We start from the raw sequence: 24736 nt of genomic DNA, 5'->3' as shown, positions 1-24736 counted from the left end.
GTTGCCTCCCATTTCTCCTCCACATCTACGTAGTCATGGTTCATAGAACTTGCCAGCTACATATAGTTGAATACAAAGGCATAGCACTTTGCAGTTTTCCGTACATGACAGAGAGGGTGGGGACAAGCATAGATAAAGCAAGAGAATGAGGGCACTACGATAATTACTTGCAGTTGTATGGTAGGTACTAGGAGATTTTATTTATCTGGAGTTATTGATGGTTTTTAAGGTGTCCATGATTTGTCGTTCTCTTTCGTCAGTACGTCTGCCATGCAGATAGGCTTTCTTTGTTTGATGTTCTCTCTGTGGTGGTAGTGCCTTTGCTGTTGATGCTGTCTCGAGGGTAGTCCATTTTCATTAATTATCTGCCGGAAGTCTATGGAGTTGTTTCTGATGCATCTAAGAGTCATTCCAGATCATCTGGTTCTGTCAATTCTACAGTTTTTCCCTCCTTCATGATGATTATTAGAGCCGGGTCTGATGGATCATATTTCAGCTCTCATTGATGTAAATGGGGTCTTATGTTTTTCCCTCCTTCGTGACGATTATTAGAGCCGGGTCTAATGAACCATATTTCATCTCTCATTGATGCAAATGGGGTCTTAGACCAAGAAACATTTTTCCTTTTCAGGTTGGTGTCAGCTCAAATATCCACTGGTATGTAGACCTTTTGGCCATCAAACGTTTAGGTCCCATTCTTTTCCCAGCTCGTAGAACCTGTTGTGCCTGTGGGTGGCATAGGAAGCTAGCTATAATGGGACATGGGCAATTGGTATTGCTTGGCAGTCTTGGACCTTAGACTCTTTGAAATTCCAATCTAGATGAAAAGATCCATATTTAAAAGAGGGGAGGGAATGTCACTAAACATTCTGCATGAAGCCAGTTGCAAGCCCTTCAAGAATCCCACGGGAGGCTAGATTGTCTCCTTGGGATCTGTCCTCCAAGTCCATTAATTTCATCTCAATCACCATGTCTCACTTTCCCAATCTGGAATGATATCCAGCGTGGATAATAACATAGTTATTTATTTCTCTGCCTGATCGATGTGAGCATGGAAACTAGTGCTGTTTATATGCATGGATTATATATCTGTAGAAACAGCTTCCATTCTGTGTTCCAATGTGGTCATTATCGCCCCTATTGCATTTATTTCATTGATGATGGTTTCTAGTGTTACCTCCGGCTTCCTTGTCTGCTATAGGTGATTGTGGGGGTTAAGCCCCTGTACTGCTTTTTGTACTTTTTATAGTGGTGTATAATCGCTACCAGGTAGTGCCTGTCCCAGGTAGTGCAGAGAAGCGTGTGAGGGCACACTATTGCAATGCAGGACACAGAAGGCTGTGGTTAAAGTCTGTATGAGTTTCTGATTATTGTATTGTTTCACCCCTGTTCCTTCTGTATTCATGAGGGAGTTACCACTGCAGGCCATCGACGATCACCAATACATGCCTCATGAGCGATCTTTGGTCGCCAGTGTCTAATATGCGTTACATTGGTTCCTTCATCTAGTGCTGCTTCTCCATTTAGAGTCCTCATGATTTTGGTTGTCAGGCACCATCACAAACAGCAGGCTCCATGTGGGCAGGGAAATGAACCAGAGAGTCTGATGTCAGGAACTCTTGCTTCATTCTCAAGGCCTCTCTCTGCTCCATTCAAAGACCCTCACAAGCTAACAATGTCGTACCTGCTGACTTCAGGGGCTTTAGTTTCCTTTCACCTATCTTACATGAATCCCTCCCACTTGGAGTCAGACACTTTTGCGCCTGGTTGTTCCCCCCCTCTTCATTTGTGTGGGTTTGCCCCATGCATCCTGGACTCTGACTCCAGGCTTGGACATGGCCGCTGCTGTGCAGGTGACAGACCCCGAGAGCAGCCCACTCCTAATGCACTAAGTGCTTCAAAAACAGAACTTTGGGGCATATTATCAAGGCCAGGCGATAAACTTATCGCCGCTTTAGCGTCTGTTTTCAGGCGTAAAGCAGCGATAACTTTATCGCCTAATCAGCAAGGACACGCTAGCGCGTGTTTTGCTGACTTAGCCCCCGTTTCCAGCACGCCTAACTTTGCATCGCTAATGAGATGCAAAGCAGGCGTGGCTTTGAAACCAACCAGGGAAAATATCGGGAAGGCAGCTTCCCGATATTATCAAGGAAGGGTAGCGATATTTTAAATTGCGTTAAGTATGCCTTAACGCAGGAATTTAACGTCTGGTAAATTCCTGACTAAGGCATACTTAACATGGGGGGTGGATTGTGCGGCTAAGACCACAGGCCCCTATCATCAAGGGTATCACCGTTTTCCATGGAACATCACTGGAAAACTAGCGATGTTCCATGGAAAACATCGCTATTGCTAGGATAATTATGGCCATTGCGCTGAGCGTTGTTAGTACAGCGCTAGCATGGAGATAATTATCTGCAATAGCCGGCGTTAAACATTTTAACACTAAGCATGGCCAGCGATAATTATTGCTGGCCGTTGATAATATGCCCCATTGTTGTTCTACCCTACTCAGCCACTGAATCTACCCTCTTAGCATTTGTATTTAGGGACGGAGCTCCCTACAATCAGCTGAAAGGAAGAAGCCCACACAGGAGAACTCTAGGAAGTGGCCATCTTGTCGGCTGACCATGCTTTGCCCTCGAGAGAGTCATATTTCATTAACAGCAGTAAGCCAAATTTGCTAATGGATTTTTCAGTTGAAATTTGATTATTGAGTATTGAAAAAGTAGAACTTCTAAGTTGAAAGACCTTCAGTAGTTTTGACATAAGAGACGTTAAATGCCTAGGATACTACCTGGATACCCCCCACTTTACCTAAAACTGTGGCATTTCAGTCACTGTTTTGGGGTAAACCCCATTAAATTTCCTTTGCACCGCACTTTATCCACGCAGAGCTGAAACTTCAAACTGAACCCTACTTTTAAGAGGTGGAAACCTAAATGTTATTATCAACTGTATATGCAATTGTAGGACAATTCTACAATTTTTTGGGCTAAAATGGATTTTGTAATTTTTCACTAAGCTTATACTTTAAAGGCGTGGCCAACTGCATATTCCATTTCAATTATATGATGTGTTTTGGAAGATAGATAGATAGATAGATAGATAGATAGATAGATAGATAGATAGATAGATAGATAGATAGATAGATAGATAGATAGATAGATAGATAGATAGATAGATAGATAGATAGATAGATAGATATAGATAGATAGATAGATAGATAGATAGATAGATAGATAGATAGATAGATAGATAGATAGATAGATAGATAGATAGATAGATAGATAGATAGACAGACACTCGGAGTGGGCACAATGTTTTTTCCAGAGATATTTATAGTTAGATACCTGATACGAAACGTTTCTAACCTGAGTTTTTCCGTGAGAGGAATAGAGAATGGGGAAGACCCATTATACTGTATATTATAGGTTATACTTTTAATTATCCAATCAAAAGCACATTCTTCTACGAGTTTATAAATTTGAAAATAGTGACATCAGAGATGGTTAATTGCATTTTAATCCCGTGCTTAATCAGGTGCGTCCCAATTGATTTGTATAGAATTTTTGACTATTTACTCATTCACAAATTAATCTGACACAATCAAAATGTAGTTCCCCTTTGTTGAATACGTATCATATCTAGACTGTCGTTAAAGCACACTGTTATATTGTGTGGTTGAACCGAAGTAAATAAAAAGTAGACTTTTCATTTAGAAAAAAACAAAAGGTGAGATGACATCAAAACACACAGATTTTTTAATGAAGAAAAAGAATATCAACGTTTTCCTTTATTTACAATGTTTTTGTGTTTGTATATATAGAAATATATATGCAAATACACATGCATATATATCAATATATATTTATATATTATACAGTTTACAAATAACATTCGAATGAAATGAGTCAATTATCACATAATATTGATATAACATTTGTAGCAGAAATAAATATATTGCACTTAAAAAGAAATTTTTCATTGGATGTTGCTTCATAGTTTTCTTATGCTTATATTTAAAATGTTCGTTAAACTTCATTTTATAACACTTCATTACACAGTGACTGCGCCAACACAATGGCCTGATAACAGATGAACACAGCAAATATTCAGAACGGCGGATATTCGACTTAAAGAAGAAGCTATATCCAGTTTTCTCCTTCCCCAACAAACGACACCGTCAAAAATGTTAAACCAGATATGACAACAGCAAGAAGTTACTTCACAAATTATCGCAATCGTGCAATCAAAAAACATATACAGCACTGCTGACTGTAATTTTGCAAGTTATATATACCAAAATCAGTATAAACGTGACATTTTAGGTCTTCGTTGGGACAAGACTCTATCATGGCAGTGCAACAGTTAATTAAATTTTTATAGAGTCCAAAGGATTTGTCAGAATGAAGCTCTCACCCACAGAGGGTCAAGAGTTTTCAGATTTTTAGCACGTACCATTGTGTATTTATACATTTTGCACGAGGACATAACTTCTATTACAATCCCTCCAAATAGGAGAATGCGCCAAAAATTGAAAGCTTATAAACCCCGTTGTTAGTCTACTGCTCCTCACATAAATAGGGTAATACGTCTTATCGTGGTCCATCAAGACTGCGAATAGAGACAAATCTCACACCCTCATCAGTTTACTCACAAAGTTAGATTTAGGCTGGTAGCCTCAGTCAGTGTAAATAGGCCAGTTCACGGGCCCTGTACAGTGCTGCCGACAAGGAACAAGGAGTGCCTTCAGAAAAGACACTGCTTCCCTGCGTAGTGAACTAATTAAGTGAGTTTGCTGGCCTTTGCACTGTAGCACCATTGGATGCATCATACAAACAAAGAGCAGCTAAGTAATGTTAATCTGGTGTCCCAGAGATACAAAATGGCGGTTGACCGGAAATGCTCACAGAATGGCACTGTTTTCGTCTCTTCAACTCCTGAAGGAGATGGGCTGACTATGTCTCCGGCATCAGGAAAAGAGACTGTAAACTGTCTACTTACATCTCTAATTGCATTTATTCCAGCAAGGAAAGTACTTGTTTACTAGTGTGAAAGCTGGTTAGTGCACCTGGAGGCGAGGAACCACCAAAGGTTGGCCTGGTATGTATATGTGAGGCATTGCCATACAACATCCTCATCTCACCTGTGTTCTCAAAGCTGTTTCTGCTCCAGCCTCTCTGCAGAGACTCCACAAAGTTCTGTCAATAAATTAAAATGATACTGATAGACTGGCTTATCAGTACCCCAGCATCTATTCCTTGGGACTTCCTTGGAACTTATGAACAAGTCTTGAGTAATAAGAGACTAGTGCAAACTCTCATACCGGAGGTGAGACATAACTACATTAAAAGTAATACAAACATAAATGAATACGTTTGCTGCAGGTAGCCTTCCAGAATCTTGCTCCACTCTTTGGCCTCTGCTTTTTAAAGCACATTCACGTTGGCACAAAAGACTCAGGTCAAAGCAGTTCAAACATGCTCTGATACTAACAATCGCGCGTCTCATACTGGCGGATCATGTATCGTGAAGGGGAGTGACGTAAGATCAAAGATGAGTGACTATTTCCTCTTTGTTAATGATTTTCCACCTGTGGAAAAGTAACCCTCAGAGTATATACAAATGTCTCAGGCAGTGCAACATTTCGCTTTGCCAGGTTTCGTTGCACATCCGAGCCAAGCCACATTCTGTGTGCAGCCATTTGTGAAGTTTGCAGTCTATTTTGTTGTGCAGACCATGTGTCTACGTGTCCAAGCAGCTTAATGTCTTCCTCTTGCTTCTGCTGCCCATATTGCCTCACCTTGACAGAGGGATCCCTTCTGTGATACATGATGTGGGATGAAGTTTATTAAGAATCCAGTTCTCCTCCATCAAAGGTCTTGTTGTCCCAAGAGTGTCCAATGTACAGGTAATGAGCCCTGCTTTTTCCTATGCCAGTCATACAAATGGCGTCATCACTGCAGAGGAGTGACGCAGTCCTTGAATGGCCGCGTACGGCCCCTGTTGAAAGTAATGGTGGTACCTGGGCATGTGGAATGATGGGAATGCTGGCCCACTTCCTTGCATGGAGCTGGCGAGAGCTGAGGGGGTGATTGGCATTCCCAGCCGACTGTATGGTGGCAAGGTTCCCTGGATGGGGTGAGGGATTGGTGTGGCAATGGATGCAGTGCTCGTACCAAGAGCAGCCAAGGATTGGGGGTGCTGGAACCCAGAAAAACCTGATGATGTTGAGACCCAGGAGCTGAGAGATAGGTTATCTGATGTTGTAAATGCAGATCCTGTGAAGGAAAAAATGCCACATTATTAATCTATTGGGTAATACATTACAGATTCACACATTCTAGCCATAGAATAAAGGTGCTAGTGTGAGACTTTATTCGGAAGCGTAAAAATGACATTTCCACCAGCAACTCTTGGGCAGCAGACATTCATTTTGCTTTTTTCGAACTGTCAGTTAGCCGCATCACCTCAAACTATTACTCAGTGGAGTAGCTTACTGTAAACATGAGTGTTACTTCTATTATGAACTGATGATTAGAATCTGCATTGCAATACATTTCTTTGCTATGTTATGACTTACATTTTCTTATATATAAAAATCAAATGACAGTTCACAAATGATATGAGGTTTAACTACTTATGAACATCTCCAAATGAAGCACTATGTATGGTATTTCACTTCGATTACTACAAATGCACTGTACGTGGGGCAGAGGGTCATTTGCTGCCATAAAGCTGCTGTAGGAAAGTGCCCTTTTGGTATGGTCACCCCCCACTTCTTGCTCCAATGCTGATGGTTATTACTCTGAAAGTGCCCTGGAGCCTGCTGTTCAGGCTCCAGTACCAATGCCTCTCCCTAAAACTGATACACGTGACTTGGCAACCCCAATTGGCAAGGATTTTAACTCACTTACAAGTCGCTTGTGTATGGTACCAGTGGTAACCAGGGCATGGATGTTGAAGGGGTCACCAGGACCTGAAGAACTGTTTGTGCCACCCTGAGTGTTCCAACTAAACTGATGACAGCAGGCCTGCCATTGCAGACTGCAGGAGCAGTGCAAACTGTTCGAAATCGGCTTTGTCCTCAGCATGTGGAGCAAAGTCAATGTACTATTTTTAATATATACCAATCACCCTTAAGGAAGGCCACCTGAGCCCAGGAGAGAGCCCAGGTGAGGACACTTCAGTGCATTCTTATATGTGGCCTTCACCATTAAAGGCTACTGTAAATTATTTCAGGCCCATAGGATACCATAGGCTAGCACCTTGGCAAATTCAAGGTTGCCAGCTCCATTATGGTAGTGCCAAAATATGTCATGTTTGGTATCAAACAACATGCCTCATCACACCTGATATAAATTTCGTGTCGCGGAAAATGTGGCATGCACCCAGGTGACAACCTTAGAGGTTGCCTACCTGGTCGCCCCAGCCTTTCCTGTGCTCTGGCTGCCAGCCCGCAGCTGCTGCCACCAAGACAGGAATATGACCCTCTGCCAGGAGGTGTGAAACCTCTCAGGAGTTTGCAACAATGGCCTGGATGGGAAGGAGGTCACACGTCCCTCCCTGACAGGATAACTAGTGAAATGGCACATCAAGGTGGTGACCTTCAAAGCTTTCCCCTCTTGTGATATTTAACCAGACTGAGTATCAAAGGAGGACATAGCCTTCCCTCTTGCCCCCAGGCACATATGCACCCAGGCAGGTGGGAAAAGTAGCTATTCAGGAGGTGTACACACCAGGAGGCTAGCTACACCTCTACAGTGGGCTACCTGGTCGGTGCAGCTAAGAAATGTTTCTGACATTTTTTAAAGTTGTATCTTCTTAAGACTTCACAAATGTCATTCTTGGCAGTAAACCAAACACTCTGCCACGAATATCTTATATGCACCATGATGGGTATTTTTAAAAACCTGCTCCTGTAAAGTTACGTGATTTAAGAGAAATCAATAAGATGCCATAGAGATTGTTGAAAATCTAGTACTATTTCTTCACTGCACAGCTTTAATATTGGGCCAAAAATATCGTCTGACAAAGGTTTTGTCAAACACATATATTGATGACAAGAATATGATGGCACAGATTGTTGCAGGTAAAAATATTGTGTTTTTAAGTGTTCTGAATAATATTTTACAATCTGTTTAATTGGTTAAATATTTTAAATTACTTAATTGTAAAATTATTTAATCAGTATTTTTAAAATATTTTTTTCTTTTTTCAGTTGGTTAAGTATATTATTAGTTATGTAATTTTCCTAATTGATATATTATTCAATGATTATTTTGCTAAATCTTTAACTATTTTTCAATTTGATAATTATGTTAGCTGAAAATAATTTAATTGATTTCCGCTACTTTAATGTGGTACGTTTTGTTTTTTATAAGATTTTCTATGTTTTCCTTTTATTTGGAGTGATTTATATATTTATTACATATCATTTCATTTTTGTTTGGCCGGTTGTTGGGATTGCAGGGCGGTAGGTAGGATGTTTTTACTATTCTTCTCAGTCTGTTTAATTGGTAAAAAACATTTGCAGTTTTAATTTGGTATCTTTTTCATGTCATTTTCAATTAGTTAGTTCAGTTTAAGTAAATTTAAGAGTACTTTATTGTTCATACAAATTGGTGTTTTAAAAAAAATGAATATTTTATAAAATATGAATATTATATTTGCTTTTTAATATTTATTTTTAATGCTTTGACTTTAAACATCATTTTAAGAATAATTACTGCTTATTGTTTTCTGATATGTTCCCTACTATTGCCTAACTTGGAGTGAGAATATTATTTTTAGTGAGTCCTACAAAATTCAATGTTTTCCCTATTTTGCTTAGGGTAGAGTGGGAAATTGTAAATATATGTATGCCAAGCCCAAAGCATTGCCGCCTGCTACCTAAATTGGAGTGGGAATACTAAATCTGACCCCCTCTAAAGACCAGGGCTTTCCCTATTGTTGCTTAGGTTGGAGTCGGACTGGTAAATCTGACCCCTCCAAAGTCCAATACTTTCACCAAAATTACCTAGGTTGAAGTGAAAAATATAAATCTGTCCCCTCCAAAGTCAAACGCCTTCCCTACTTTGCGTAGACGCGAGTGTGAATAGTAAATCTGACCCTTCCAAAGTCCAGCACATTCACTACTGTTTTATTTAGGTTAAAGTGCGAATGCAAAGTCCAACACTTTCCCCACTGTTGGTTAGGTTGGTGGGGGAATAGTAAATCTCACCCCTCTAAAGTCCAGCCTTTTCCCTACTGTTGCTTAAGCTGCAGTGGGAATGGGAAATCCAACCTCTACAAAGTCCAACACTTTCCTATCTGTTGCTTACTTTGGAGAGAGATTGGCAAATGTCATCCTTTTTAAGTGTAACACTTTCCCTAAGATGAAGATGAAGTAGGAGTGGAAAATATAACTCCTTCAAATTTTTTACATTTTTCCCAAAAAAATTTGTTGAATTTGCAATGGTAATATTGTTTTTTTTATGCTTTTGGGTTTATTATTTTATTTTTATTGAAGTCTGTTTGTTTGATATGCAATTCACATTGTTATGTTTATTACTTTGGATGTAGAAATGAAAATATATATTTTTTGTTGAAGACATATCCCTATTTATTATCTGTTGCAGAATTTTTTATTTTATTATTTTATTAATTTTTTGTAAATTTCTATTTTCTATTTGGTATTTCTTTATTTTTAATATATTTTTGTGATTTTATAGTATCTTTTTAATGTAATTACATATTTTGTTTTGTAACTTTTTTAGTAGTATAAATGTTACTAATGTGTTTTTAAAATGTCATTTTAATGACTTCATAATATTATTGCATGCTTTTAATTTATATTCTTTTTTTAATATAAATGTGTATATAAATATATATATATATTTTTTTTATTCCAATATTTGTGATGTTTATATAATGTCCTAGAGGCATTTCTTCAGTTCCTTTCTAAGGGAGCTGGTCGCTCTCAGTCCCTCTCATTTCACTGAAGAGCCTACAGATTAGGCATTTAATCTTTGAACTGTGCTGAGGATAGATAACTTCCTAGTGTCTCTTTTAAGTGCCCTGTTTTGCTCTCATTTACCCCCTTTGACTCCTCTACTGATTACACCAATGTGTTGTCTCAAAAATGCTATTATTTTGTTTATTCCCATGTAAGCTTACATTTATTTAATTTGCCCCCACTGGTCACATATTTTTAACACCTTTATCAATTGAACTCTACTGGGCGGTGAAATATAGCATTTTATAGAGTAACAAATCGCTTTGTTTTGGTTGACAACGTTTGACTCAAAGTTTGATTTTATTCTGTTATTCACTTTGGATTATCTCACTCTCACTAACTACAGATATCTTTCAATAGAATATCTGATTGCAGACCTCATCATCTTTCTCCTGACACATCTGTTCCATTTCACAATTTTGGATCACATATTTTATGATACAATTAATACAAATCGATGCTTTTGCCATCTCACAAAGGCCCCACCTGTCTCATTTCATTCTACATGTCGCATGTCAATCGCTGAAGCTGGACTTTGTTTTGCAATACCGACTTTGTTCGCTTTCTGATTGTTCCCTTTGTTTCCTTTTCATTCCATTTTTCTTCTAATACATCTGCATAGAGCTGTTGTTTTAGCTATCACTTCTTACAGCCATTGCCTTTGCCTTACTCAACGATAGATAGTCAATTTGTCATTCTAGTTTAGAAATTTAGGGGCTGATTACGACTTTGGAAATCCCGGAGCGGGGCGGCATGCCACTGCCCAGCACCGGCAAAGTTGACTGCCAGCCACCCGCCAGATTAGGAGTTTTCTCCTAGCTTGGAGGGCAGTCCTTTGGCATTCCCACGGTGGTGCCTTTGTAAAAGGCACCGCAATGGGAACGCCAAAGCAAGTTCCTTCACAGCATGGTTTGTTAAGACGGCTGGCAGTGAGGAAACTCATAATTAAGGCTCCCAGTTTTCCATTTTTATGGATTTTTACAGATAAACACAGACATAAAACCATTTATTTTCCTATATGTATTTATATCTAAGTGTGGATAAAAACGGAAATTAGTCTCTTTTTTATGAGTGATTCTAAATACTGTCAGGCATGACCGTCAAGCCAAGAGCTGTGTAGATTTACAGGTAAGCAGTTAAAAACATAAAGAGATTATTGTTATGAGGCTTTAATTCCAGTATATATGCAAAAGGTTGATACTAACATGTTCATATTTTCATACATGTGTATTGACCTATCATCTGTCGGACTTCATATTATTGAAATCGGTCATACATTCAGATAAGAGTTTATATTTATTATTTAAATACATGTGGGAATGTACTAATTTTGTTACATTTGTCTTACAAAACCCAAAATAAAAATGGATAAATACAGATAAAATGTGTAAAAAATAAATATGGAAAAATACAGTCGGAATTGTCTAGAAAATATATACAATAAAACCGGGAGCCTTACTCATAATATGCTTGGCGGGTCACAGTGGCCCTGACAAACATATTGCGGCCTCACACTGCCATGCCACCGACAGGGAACGTGGTTTCCTGGAGGTTGCGGTGGTCAGACTACTGGTGAGCTGGTCCCTGACTGCCACCGCACCTCAGCCATGGGTTTGGCGGTCTAATGGACCGCTGAACTCGTAATCATGCCCATAAATTTCAGCCACCTTTCCTGTTTAGAGCTAACCTCTTAATTCCGGATTTTACATATTGTACATTGGTAACCTATTTTTTTGACATTCACAGTTTTCTCACCCGATTTAAATCTGGCTTTCATGCAGGTTTTCCACTTAATACACTTAGTACACTCTTTTATCTGTTATTAAAGGTTTTACTTAATACGTGCCACCTCTTCGCTATCTGTGTCTCTGTATCTTCTCCTCTTTTCTGCTAATCTTCATAATTCAAATGCCTATTTGCTGTCTCTGAATTTCCTTCTTTGAAACAAGTCATACCTTCAATTCCATGAATATTTTGCTATCTGAAATGGAACCCAACTCCCTCTTTACATTTCTGTATCCTTCTGTTCTTGATTAACTCTTCATTTACTTTATGCACAACTTGGCAGGAGCTTGTATTTGCCGAAATCGTCTAAATGTTTATGCATCAATGTAGGTGTACAGCTAAATTCATATGAAGGAAATAAATAGCAATCCTGGTTCAAAGAATTAGGATTGCCTAATTCAGAGAACCAGGACTGGCCGAATTTGCACCTAGCAAATGGGATTTGAGAATACAAAAAAATTGACAGCATGGTGGCAGCATATTAAAATGTCGGATTAGGTGCAGTTTGGAAGGCATTCCTGGGACATCTGCTTGGTAAGGTAGGTAAACACACATTAACTGTTTTAACACTTCATTTTTGCAGTTTACAAAGTAACATCTACATTGCAGAGTGGCATTCTAATCAAGACGTATAGCGATGCATTGACAGCCATTAAATCTATTTGCAAAATGTGGGATCCTCACTATTCAGAATACATTATGCATATCGTTCCAGCAATTTTCCAAATAGAGAGAGACGCAGTATCACTCACTGCATAGACTAAATTTCAACAGATGAGTCACACTCTGCTTTTTCTTTTCCTTCTCGTAGCCCCCTGTCGGTTTGAACCTTCCTAGCCAAGCAGCTTTGAAGGGGACTCCAGATGTCCTTGGAGCAGGTAACAACGTCACATATGCGTCTAATACATCATTTTAGTATATTAAATCCAGCAACCAGTCCTTTCATTGGAAGCACATGACGGCATCGGCATTCACCTTCTTATTGCTAACTATATTGACGTGGCTGAGAATCTCCTGACGGAAAATGGCAGCTCCTTACTAAAGCCCAGCAGCACATCTTGGGGGGTGGAGGGGAGGATGGAGTAAGGCACCTCTGTCATGTCAGATAACTGACATGTTGGTCATTCATCCACTAGTTAATCCGCCTTTATATGCCTCCTGCGTTACTGTATCATTTCCATCAGTATATGATTCTTCCATCTATCTTTTCCCAGTTTGCTCCTTCATTTTTCATTTATCTTTACCTTTAATACTACACGCATCTCCCAACCTATGATTCACAACTGACATGATAAAGATGCCTTTCTTCATGCCTTCCTCAAGATGTGCTGCTGGGCTATGTCAAAGAGCTTCCCACATTTTGCACCTGATTCCAAGTTTGGCGGTCTCCCAGGGAGCTGCCACCAAACTCTTCCGCACACCGCCTGCCAGAATAAAGTACATTGCTGGTCTGGCGGCGAGTGCCATACTAAGTCTCAAGGCACCGCCGTGGGAACGCCAAAGCATGTTCCTGCATGACATGGACTGCACTATGTTGTGCAGTCCTTTTTGTGCTGGAACTGGGGGTGCATTCATACGGGGGGCACAACTTGTGCCCCCCTGCATCCATCCCCAGAGGCAACAGGGAGCTCTGTATTGCCCCCTTAGTTCCCTCACCGCCACCCTTTTCATGGCGGGCTCACCGCCATGAAAAGGAGGGCAGTGAGGAAACTCATAATAGTCTTGGCGGTGTCACAACCGCACCACCAGCATATTGCAGCCTCATACAACTGCAACAGCAGCAAAGGATCACGGATCACCGTTGGTTGCAGCGGTCCTCTGCCGGCCCGACCACCAAACTCTCAATAGGGCGGTTGGACCGCCAGTGTGGTGATGCCTGCACTGCCACTGTGACTATGTCCATAGGTCCGCTGTAGTCGTAATAAGTGCCTTTGTCTCAAATTTTGTTTTTAAATACTTATATACACATAGGAGAAGTACATTGAGGATATCCATATCCAATGCCCAAAGGTACACTGTCCCCAGTGTGCTACCTGACAGGATGTCTCCGGCCAACTCCAGCCATCTCCATGGTGGGTGCAGGAGGGCAACCAGATAGTGAACCCCTATATACACTAGCAGCCATCTTTCATCCACTGGCAGTCTTGCTGGTCGGACGAAGCATGTCACTGGGTAGGGAGGCAAGTTTTGGCAACAATATACATACTGTGACAGCCCCGCACAAACAGGCATCAGTGCGGACTCAGAAGGGGAGCCACGGAGGCAGCACAATGGGTCAGCAAGCTTTCAGGTGCATGGAGTCAGTCTGTCTTATGGATTGTGATGGATTTTAGATAGAGGGATAAAAGCTGCACTTAGCAACAACCATCTTGCCTATGGCTCTCACGCTTGTATTTTATGGGTATTAACTTATCCCATTCCTGTACATTCCCACACTGGAAACAAGAGCAGATTAACTGTTGTCATGGGCAAAACTGCATTTCCATGGTGCGAATGGGGGAGGGAATATCTCTAGATTTAATGGAGGGCGTGACGGATAGAGTTTTTCAATGAGGATAAAAGTTCTATATACAGATGTATATTTAGAACTAGGAATAGTCCCCACATCCGATATGAATCTTTGAAAAGTTGTGCATTCGCTCCAACTATATGATTTGCGCTTTCGGAGCACACTTTTTTATTTAACTCCTCGGCCTTTTTATATCGGACGCTTTATTTTGTGCTTTTGGCGCTCTACCATAAATTTACACTGCTGGTCTTTTGTTCCTATTTTCTCTCTCTAATAAAGTTCTGCTTCTCGCTTTTCTCTGTGGAAGAATAATATGTCAACCTACTTTTCCTGCTTAAATTATTCTGTAGCAGATTATTTTCTGATTCCGTTTGTCCCCTTTTTATGTCTTCTGTGCTACTGTTATTTTCATCAGCCTGTGATGAATAGGACACGTTACAATTTACGCATTTACAACGTGTGCCATTACAACGCATTTGTTACAGCGCAAAATCCATTACAATGCATGTTATTACAACACAAGCCATTCCAACGCATAATCCATTCCAACGCAAATTACTATTCTAACTCTGCCGGGGCGTTACTTTGGGGAATGCATTGTAATGGCATGCGGTGTAATGATAAGCATTGTAATGGATTTTGTGTTGTAGAAATTGCGTTGTAATGACAAGCGTTGTAACACGTGCATTGTAAACAATGTCTCCCGCCTCTGATACTTCTTTGTCTTTGCCCAGTTTATGCCTTCATTTTTCATTTATCCATGTCTTTAACACTGCACGCAGCTGCCAATCTAAGGTTCACAAATTTAAAGGCATCACTAAACTAGTCATCCAAGCGTAAAGTCTATCACATCTGTACAACAGTTCCTCCCTTCTTGACTTTTGCTAGATTTGCTCCACATTTCATATCCTCAATTGGGGTGTTACTTTTTTGTAAACGAACCCATACTCTTATAGCTAGGCTTTAGAATGACTGGTTTTGGGCCATTTGAAAGGACTTCATGGATTGATCATTTGCAACATCTCCTCGACAATTAACCCATCCTGCCAGAGCTTCAAAGTCGCCCTCTTTCTGTCTTGTCATTCTGTCTTGACCATGTGTAAAGCCATTTTCCAGTTCTGTCACAGTTTTAACTCATACGACCAATTTATTGCTGGCTCGTCTTAATAGAGCAAACTCAACTTCTACACCTGGAAATTCACTCAAACCATGCTCTCTACAGTGTGCGAAGTTGACAAGTTACAACTTTGCAATTTTCTTCTGCAGACTTTATGGAGTTATGTTATATTATGAAATTTGTAAAGCGCAGTGGTCACCTAATGAGGGTATCTTGGTGCTGTTGGAGTGAAAGCCATCACCCTATGTGAGAGGTCCAAGAAAAAACAACAAAGAAGGTCTGAGAGAAGAGCTAGATTTACAGTACCTTACGGAGAGCAAGATGTAAAACACGGAATGTTTGAAAATAATGGCAGCTTCAGCGAGTCTTGGCTGCATTGGGACAGCTTTCCAGCTGCTGAGAAGGATTGCACAGGGCACCTGGTGTGCTGCACATAGGCGGTGGCCAACTCTGTCCTGTGTTTAAGGCCCGTCCCTGGGAAAAGTCCTGAGGTCTGCCTCTGATTTGGCCCTAGCTGGCCCCCTAGAGCCCCATCATCCCTCGAACCACTGCACCACCATCCCTCCTGCTGCTACCCTGCTCCCACATGTCCTCCCCCGCTACTCACCTTACACCAAAAACCTTTGTGGCAAGGTTTGTAGCCTTTTGCCACAGATTTCCTGATTCAGGATCTAACATGCTCAAAATATAGTCTCAGAGTAAATCCTGGCCCGTAGTAGGCCAGGTGAATTTCACTTTTCTTGGGTCGAAGTCAAGTAGAGATTACCAACTTCATGGTCAAAGGGAAAACGCTTGTCTGACCATAAATGCATTTACCTGTGCTTTTATATTTCATCTCACATAGTTTACTTCTAATGCATTGAATTTGTGCAATTTATGTTATTCAGATCTGCGCGTAAAATGATTTGTGAAACCACAAAAAAAAGTACTGTTACTTGATTGAGAAGACACTATGAGAAGTACACTCCAAGATCCATGGTTATATGGCTGCTGAAAATCAACTTCAGAGTTGGATCTCAATGTGTTTAAATAAAGCCATTTGAAGTGGCCATACTGAAATTGGATGGATTGAGAAGCAATGTAATTGTCTGAAACAGAAACTATTCAATTGTCGGAAACGGAGTTACTGGTGGTGCAATGGGAAGAAAGTTAAGTGACTGGATAGACCCATACATAGATGTTATCATTGACTCACAGGAACATGGTGTAAGGATCTGATATAACATTCTAGCAGAGAAGTGCTATTCTGAGCTGAAAAAGTGATGATATGTCAGGCTGATATAGATGTGTCACATCGAGCTGACAGAAAGATGATGTCATAATATTAGACAAACGGGCTATAATGAGGTAAGAGGTGAGGGCTCACGTGCTGATGGATATGTGATTTGCTGGGCTATGCTGGTGCGGAAGTGACATGATAGGGTGACATGGAGGCCATGATCAGAGCTGAATAGTAATATAATGACATAAGGCAGGCGTGGAGAAGCAAAGACTTGATTAGAAGGAATGTAAGTATAGGGATTTAAGGGACTGGTGGAGAAGTTACATAACGGGCCTGAAAATAAATCATATAGATGATGAAGTGGCCCATAATTCCTTGGAAATGATCAAATGGAAGGAATGTAATGAGTTGACAGGGAATGCGGGTTCCAGGCATGCACGTGATGTGTGGGACTGCAGGAAATGGACAGTCAAATAACCAGACCATCCCAAGAGAGAGTGGGGGTGTTTGTCTTAACGACTGTAATAGTCTTCTATAGTGGATGAGTATAATAAATGTCCACTGATGCCATTTATCAAATTGTGTAATAAGTCACTCCATGTAAGTTCTTCCTCCAGCTTGCTTTCCTAGATCCACCAATCCATTGCCCGGCCTTCATTCTTACCTCTGCTCTGTGCCGCCTGGCTCTCTTCACCCATGATGTCCTCTTCGCCACCATAAGTCCTGATCGGTGACCGTGCATACGAATGCTTCTGTATGAGGCTTTCCACACTTTCTCTGTTAGGAACAAAAAGGAACTTTAAAGTCATCTTCCTCAAATAATCTCTTCACTTTTTACATAATCGAATATAGTCACACAGCTAAATTCAAGTTCAAGTCCATTCTGAGTCAAGCTCAGGGCCGCTGTTTGTACAAACCACACAAAGAACGGTTCAGAAACTCTGTATACGACCTAAGCTGAAGTAAGCAAGGGTCCTGGATGTGGACTTGCATGCTTGACCCATTTCTATACACAGACTAGCAGATTTATAAATGCATTTTATCAGCACTGACCCTGTCCATGGTCCTCATATTAAATTTACTGTTCCAGAGATCTATAGCTGTAGACCATCACAACCATAGACAATCCGATGAGATGCTTGCCAAATTGATAGTTGCCATCAACTGGATAGAAGTGAAAACTCTTGTGTGTCTAAGAGATGCCATAAATACTTCTAACGCCAGTAATAACAAACAGTTTTGGGGTATATATCTGAATATCAATCATGTGGTTTTGTGATTAAGACGTAAATGGAATCAGGTGGTTTTGGTCATACTCCTGCTTCCAGTACCTCCCTTATTTTGTTATCTAGGCCAAACAATGTTTTATTCTGATTTTTTTATTCCAATACCTGGCCTCAGTTCCAAACAACTGCAAACATTAGGAGCTCAAAGTTTGAAATATTTGCATGCATAATACCCTCTTGGGAAAAATAAAGATGTTTTCATTAGCGCAGATTCAAACATCTGTTGACATGTACATGTGATATTACTGAATCTGAACTGGTGGAACAGGAGAGTATTGCATTTGTGGGAAGCCAAAATTAAGTTGGCAACCTACCAAGGGCATTGTCGCTCACCCTTGAATCTGCAGGGTGCCAGTCGGGCGACTTTCTGAGCCACGACCCGAATAGGGACTACCCGATTGGTTCTCATCTGCTGATTGGTCTCTTTGGAGCATGAGAGGGGCTTGTTGCATGATTCGCTCCTTGAAATGTTCGCATCCCCCAGCCTAGCAGAGTAAGTGGCGCTCTGGCCCTTAAAGATTGTGTAGTTTCTGCTCAGTTTACTAGTCTTTATTGCTCTTCCACGTCCTTTCTTTTTTCCTGTGATGTATTTGTTGAGCAGTAGGCAGTATCCTGTCCTTAAAAAGGGCATGACTATTGCTCATGTCACCAGTTACCATTCTTGCCCTTTTGCCATCCTATTACTAATTTGGCTGATTTGACACCATCTCTACGTGGCACATGTTGCCATGCGGAATGCTGGGCCTTCTCTGATTACCCTACATTTTTGGTGAACAAGAGTACAGTGTCCTACTGGCCCTGTGGCTAGGCTGGTGCAGTATAGTTGCCTATATGTTTTACTTCTCATTACAATTATAATTTGTAAAATTCAAAAATGGGAATGCACTGTGGAAAAGAGTAGAGGAATATTCATCCAATGAGAGAAGTCAATGTCCTTTTTTATTCTTATTATTCTTTAATGTGCAAAACTGAAGAGAATTTCTGTTTGTTTCTATAGTCTTTAGTGGCCCTTTCTTTTATACAGTGGCCATTCGAAAACAAGAATCTTGAGACTCCACTACACTTCATCAATCTTTATTAATTATACTTCAAGGTGAAAACATTGCCAGCCGATCACAATTTGCATATCTAACTCTCACCCATCACACTACCAGCAGGTGTGTTCCATAACACGATGACGACACCTGGTGGTCATGAAATGAAAACACTTCCCATGTAGGCTCAAAACAAAAACAACTCTCTTCCAACCACAAATCCTATATGAGGTAGCTTACCGTCCATGTGGGTAAGCGTTCCAGCACCCCACATAGGGGTAAAAAGTACTATACAAATGTTATAGTTCAATACAGTACAATATATATCTGAACCACTCACTTCCCGGCCTGTCCCTCTCTCTGAGCTTGTGTTGGAATCGCCTATAAACAAGCTGCTGCCCTGACCACAATGTTTTATACAAAAGCAATTTGTCATAGTGAGTGCAGGAGATGTAAAGTCAGTTATTCAGATGTTAATTATATGTGTGTTAGAAAAGGCGAAAGTTATACTAAGTATGGTTTGAGGTAAACAGCGTCTGAAGATATGTTTAGGAATAACACTTAGGTGCATATTATCAAGAAACGGCGGTAAAATTATCGCCGCTTTAGCGGCAGAAAACTGCCGCTAAAGTGGCGATAAGGGGCTTGTTAATATGCCCTTAAGAATTCCCATAGAAGCCCATGTTGACACCAGAACATGGGCTTCTATTGGAATTCTCTGCAGCATATTATCAAGCCCATTATCGCCGCTTTAGCGGGAGTTTCCTGCCGCAAAAGCGGCGATAATTTTAACGCCCTGCTTGATAATATGCCCCCAAGATTCTCTTGAAACAAAACTCACACAAAATAAGGTAACATACGTGCAGGGGTTTAGAATACTCACACTAAATGGTGTAGTTCAATTATATGATGTGGTTCAATTATGCAAATAAAACATTGCAGCGATTCCTAAAGAGCAATAGAAAATATAGAAATGCGACAAAAATCCATTTTCTGCACAAAATATTTCTCCCTGTAGACTCGTGGGAGCCCAATATATGGGTTCTTTGCTCGTAAACAGACACCATTGAAGAACCATAAATGTGTTTTTATGAAACTCCATTTCAGCCCCAGTGACTACAGAGACCTTCTCCCCGCCCATTGGCCCCTCACGACACCTGGTCTGACCTCTGGAAGGCCGCGTGCACTGGGCACGTGGAACACATCATGGCCGGCTCCTTCCAAGGGCCTTGATAGTCGTTTCGCCCTTGGCATGTCACTGAAATCATGGCGCACACTGTCCCGGAGGGGAAGGATCTTATCAGAGTGATTTACTCGTGTCAGGACTGGAAGTGGACAGTAAGCTATAACAGCGCCTCCGCCGAGGCTGGCCTAATTCAATTGTTGCCTTTTAAGTGATTGAAACCAGTGGGCACATCAGGACCATCTCCAAGAAGATTCTGCAAAGAGGACAGGCCACATTGTTTACGTTATGTATTTACTGCCTGTGTATGATGTGAAGGAGAAAGCGGCATAGATCATCCACTTAAGGAGAAAGGAAGAAAAGCAGCCTCGCTGGGACATGAATAAGAACTGACTTGTAGACAGGGGTTCAGACTTATCATCCTTGTCACTGTGAAACAGGATGTTGAAGGGCTGAGAGGCATTTTGGTCATGGACTGTGCAATAAAGAGAGCTGCTAAGTGCCTCACTGTAATGGCTGTTTGTATGTATCCCATATCCTTGTGTTTTCTTTAAAGTCAACAATCATCACCCAAGCTTTTCACAGATCAGCCCTCAAGCTATGCTCATACCAGATATCTTAGAAATATCTGCAAATGAGGGGTGAATGAACAGCCAAATAAACTGAATGGCTTGCTAATTAATTGATGGCTAGAAATGTGGGTGGAAAAATGAAGGACCACATGAACGGGTGAACAGCCGCGGTCCGTGCAGGTAACAGAGGTGGGGCGGTGGGACCGTGTAAGAGGGGATTCCGAAGGAAAATTAAATAAATAAATAATTGTTTCTCGTTATCGTCCATCGGAATCCCCCCTTACACGGTCCCACCTCCCCACCGCTGTTACCTGCACGGACCGCGGCTGCGGGTGAACAAATGAGCGATTACGTCAATGGATGAAAGAATGAATTAATGATTCAAGGTGTAATTTTGTCTATGATCCTTTCAATTTACATGCAATTCTGTGAGGATAATAAATCATGTACTTCACAGGCCAACACACTGTCAATGGGTCAGATCTACTGAGAAATCATTGGAATAACCCCCGATTGCCTCCGTGTAGCCGTAGATAGGACATAGATACCATAGCAAATGGATTTTTAGTTTTGCTAATAACTCTGGCACCGTTTGATGAATCCTTAACTTACCAAAAAAAGTTCCTCCCCCTCAGCTCCTTCCTGGAAAGTTTTGTCAACTGGGGGGATAAGTAAATGTGGGGTCCCAAAATGCAATTTCCTCATGCAGTTTCCATTGGGGAATTTTGAACAGCACTACAGACAAAACGGCTAAACAGAATCACATGAAATGTGGCAAAAAGATAGATCTTTACCATAAAACTAGCTTTTTGGGACTTGGTAAAAGTTTGTTTAGTTGTTTTTAAAAATGAAGGATCAAAATGTATAAATATCTCGATATATGCGTTACGGGCAGGCTACTTTAATTAATAGAGTCATCCGTTTGGCTGAGGGGACTATTTTCCCATAAGCTGTCTCCCTCCGACGGGACCTCGTGCTCTGATTGGTTTCCTGTTACCTGAAGAAAAATGTTGTGACCACTGTCACAGGACTCGGTGACTTGGTCCCAAAGTCCTAAAAGTAAAAAGCTATAATGGGGGAGAGTATGGGTGCCTTGTTGGGAGAGGGGGGTCCCAGATGGAACCTCCTGGGGTCAAATTACAAAAAATAAAATAGAGTGGGTGCGCCGTCATTCAGCGTGAGTTTCCCGGAGCCAGTGCTGGCTTCTAGACACTTGCAGGAGTCCCACAAGAGCCAGAATGGACCCCTTGTCTCCTGAGGAATTGGAAAAACATTTTTTAAAAAGGGGTTTGGTGTCTGTTGGGGTTGGGAAGGTTGGCTGCCTGGGAGGGAATGGGTGCAGGGCCCAGCTGTGGGCCAGATCCTGTTTCCAACCTCCTGCCGTACATGGCCAAAGGCTATGCACATTTCAGGATTGGCATAGTTAGGTATAATAATAAAATATCATTTTGCGTTAAAAAACCCTATAAATTCACTGAAAAATGAAAGGTTAAAATTACGTTATAGTTATGTGAAAACTTCAGTTAAAATGTAACATTCTAAACTCAAACAAAATTGACCACGAGTTATAGTTAGCTCATGCAACTATAACTTGCACCCCCGTCATGCACTGCTTATAACCTCATATATTACAACACTCATGGCATGTCCTGTGGCATCACTGGTAACATCAATGATGACAACTGAAATGCCATAATTGATGACATAACTGTGCATGGCGGTGGTGTATGTGTGTGCGCGTATTTATGGGTTCAACTCACCACACTTGTTGCCTATAAAGATACGGATGTTGCTTTTTTCTCTTGCCTGAGGGCTAAATTTCTCACTACCTTTATGACTGCTGGTTATTCAGAATGTTGTTTCCACAGCCATTCACAGTAATCTAATGATCTGTTATCACCAATAAAGAGTGCTGGCCCATCATTAAGGGTAGGAGGCCCACCCCACTGCCTTTTGCAAGCATGATGAGTGTTTGTCAGGCTGAGCAAAGGTCAGTCTGTCAGACACTGACCATACCAGGGTCAGGCAGCCAGGCTCTTTACATAAGCAAAATGTACAGGTGCTTGGCAGACTGAGTTAAGTTCGTCTGGGCTGCAGACTTCACAGCTCTGAGACTGAGGGCCTTATTTATGAAGCCTTGCGACCCTTTTTACGCTGCTGTTGTCTCACTATTTCTGATGCACCAACAGCGTAAAAAATGTGCCACGTTGCGCCCTATTTACAAAGTGATGCATCTAAGCAAATACATCACTTTGTAAAGCTCTGCGATACATTATACCTGCATCAGGTATAATGTATGCAGGGTGGGCGTTCCACCTCAAAAAAACTCATAGAAGTGGCGCAGTGAAATCTATCAGATTACACTGTGCCACTTCTAGGAAGCCACTGCGTCAAAACCTTATGCCTGCCTCACAGCAGGCCTAAGACTGACGCAGGCCATTTCACATGGGGCTTCCACCATGTGATAGGACACATTGCTGGAGTTGTGTCTGTTTTCAGGCACACCCCAGCAATGCGTCACTTTTGCGCCTACAGAGATGTCAGTAATACTGAAGTATCTGTAACTCCTTGCTACATGGAGCGCCATACATTAAATACGGCTCATCCATCGTGTCACAAGGAGGGCGCAGTAAAAACTGTTGCTTTGCTGTCTTCACGCAGCGATAGTTTTCATAAATCCTTCCTCATGACAAAGGTGAGCATCACTGAAAGACTCAGACCTGGGAGCTTTAAGTTTACGCCTTGAAGTCCGCCTGGGCTGAATGTCTATCACCATGCCTCATCCAAGAGTGGGTTGGGGTCAGCAACTCTCACTTAACCCATCCAACTCTATGAGGATGTTGAGAATGTCCTTCTCTTATTGACTGACCGATGACAAGGTCCATCAATGAGAGAAGGTGACTGGATCTTCCCGTTTTCCCTCCCCTTCCAGGAGCGTCCACCTCCTTTCAGTGCCTTCTGCTTTCCTGCCACCTGCAGGACATGCCTTCGCTGTAGTGACCCGGTAAGTACTTTTTAAATAAACATTTGGGTGCATGCATGCATTTATTGGTGTCTATGCGTGTGCATGCTGTGAATGGGTGTGTATGGCCTTCTAGATAGTGGGTTGATGTGTGGGCACTTTTGAATGGATCGGTATGAGCCTGCATGTGTATTAGTGTACGTGTGTGCTTTTGTGGAAGAGAGTGAGCATATGTCTGCATGCCCTACCACTACTGCATATTACTGGCTGCCACTGCCAATAAGAGTAAGTGATGGCTTGCTCCAACATCAAACTAAGAAGTGTGTTATGTTACATAAGATGGTCTTTCCTTCCCTCTGTACGTGTCCCCTAAAGCTAAGATTCTAAGGAGTAATTCATTTTTTGTTATTTAATGTAATTATTTATATAGTGCAGACCTGGCTGCAAGAGAAATGGAGCACTTTACTAAGAACAAGATTTTGGGGAGAGAAGGAGAACCTAGGATTAGAACAAAACAAGAACAGCACCCAATCTGAAGAGACACAGGATTAAATTGGAGAACAATTTCCGAAGAAATTAGTCTTGAGGTCTTTTTTGAACGATAGGGGTTGGGGTTTGTTTGGACAGTCACCAGTGAGACCATGTACATCTTCGATAGTGGACTTACTACACCGTCATGGTCAGGAGGGCCACTTTGGTTGCATTTCTAGGGCTGTTTGTCTATCCCTGTAGTAAGTCTGCAACGTGCTCAATGTCTAGAGCATTTATGAGCAAGTCACTGAAATCTGACAACCCCCTCCATCATTCAACACTGATTAGACAATTGTCCATCTATTAAAACGTGTACAACCACTGTAATGCTTAGGCATAGATCATTTCTTTGCTATATCTCTATATCCCTCTTGTAATGTAGAGTGCTCCACTGCCCTTTGGGGACTGATTCGAACTAAAAAAACAACTCAATATCAAATACAAAAAAATAAAAACTCCCAGGTAGATCATTGAAAATTTGTTTTGCAGAGTCGTTGTATAACGAACTCGCGAGTCTCTGATTTCAGGCTTCTGC

The 24736-nt window shown here is 41.2% G+C and overlaps 1 protein-coding gene across 4 annotated transcripts in view; it reads right to left on the bottom strand.

Moving 5' to 3' along the window:
• Positions 1-3746: 3746 nt before the first annotated feature.
• The window catches only part of TBX20 (T-box transcription factor 20), a 117886-nt gene continuing 96896 nt past the window's right edge, over positions 3747-24736 (bottom strand). For all 4 annotated transcript variants that reach the window (XM_085607482.1, XM_085607484.1, XM_085607485.1 and 1 more), the window contains 2 exons: positions 17298-17410; positions 3747-6284 (listed from right to left, as the gene is read on the bottom strand). In XM_085607482.1, coding sequence (XP_085463608.1) covers positions 5944-6284; positions 17298-17410 — 454 coding nt within the window. In that variant the 3' untranslated portion in view covers positions 3747-5943. The remainder of the gene's footprint in view (positions 6285-17297; positions 17411-24736) is intronic.

The sequence above is a fragment of the Triturus cristatus genome, chromosome 5_2, assembly GCF_964204655.1.
Source record: "Triturus cristatus chromosome 5_2, aTriCri1.1, whole genome shotgun sequence".
NCBI lineage: Eukaryota > Metazoa > Chordata > Amphibia > Caudata > Salamandridae > Triturus > Triturus cristatus.
This window is presented reverse-complemented; position numbering and strand designations above follow the sequence as displayed.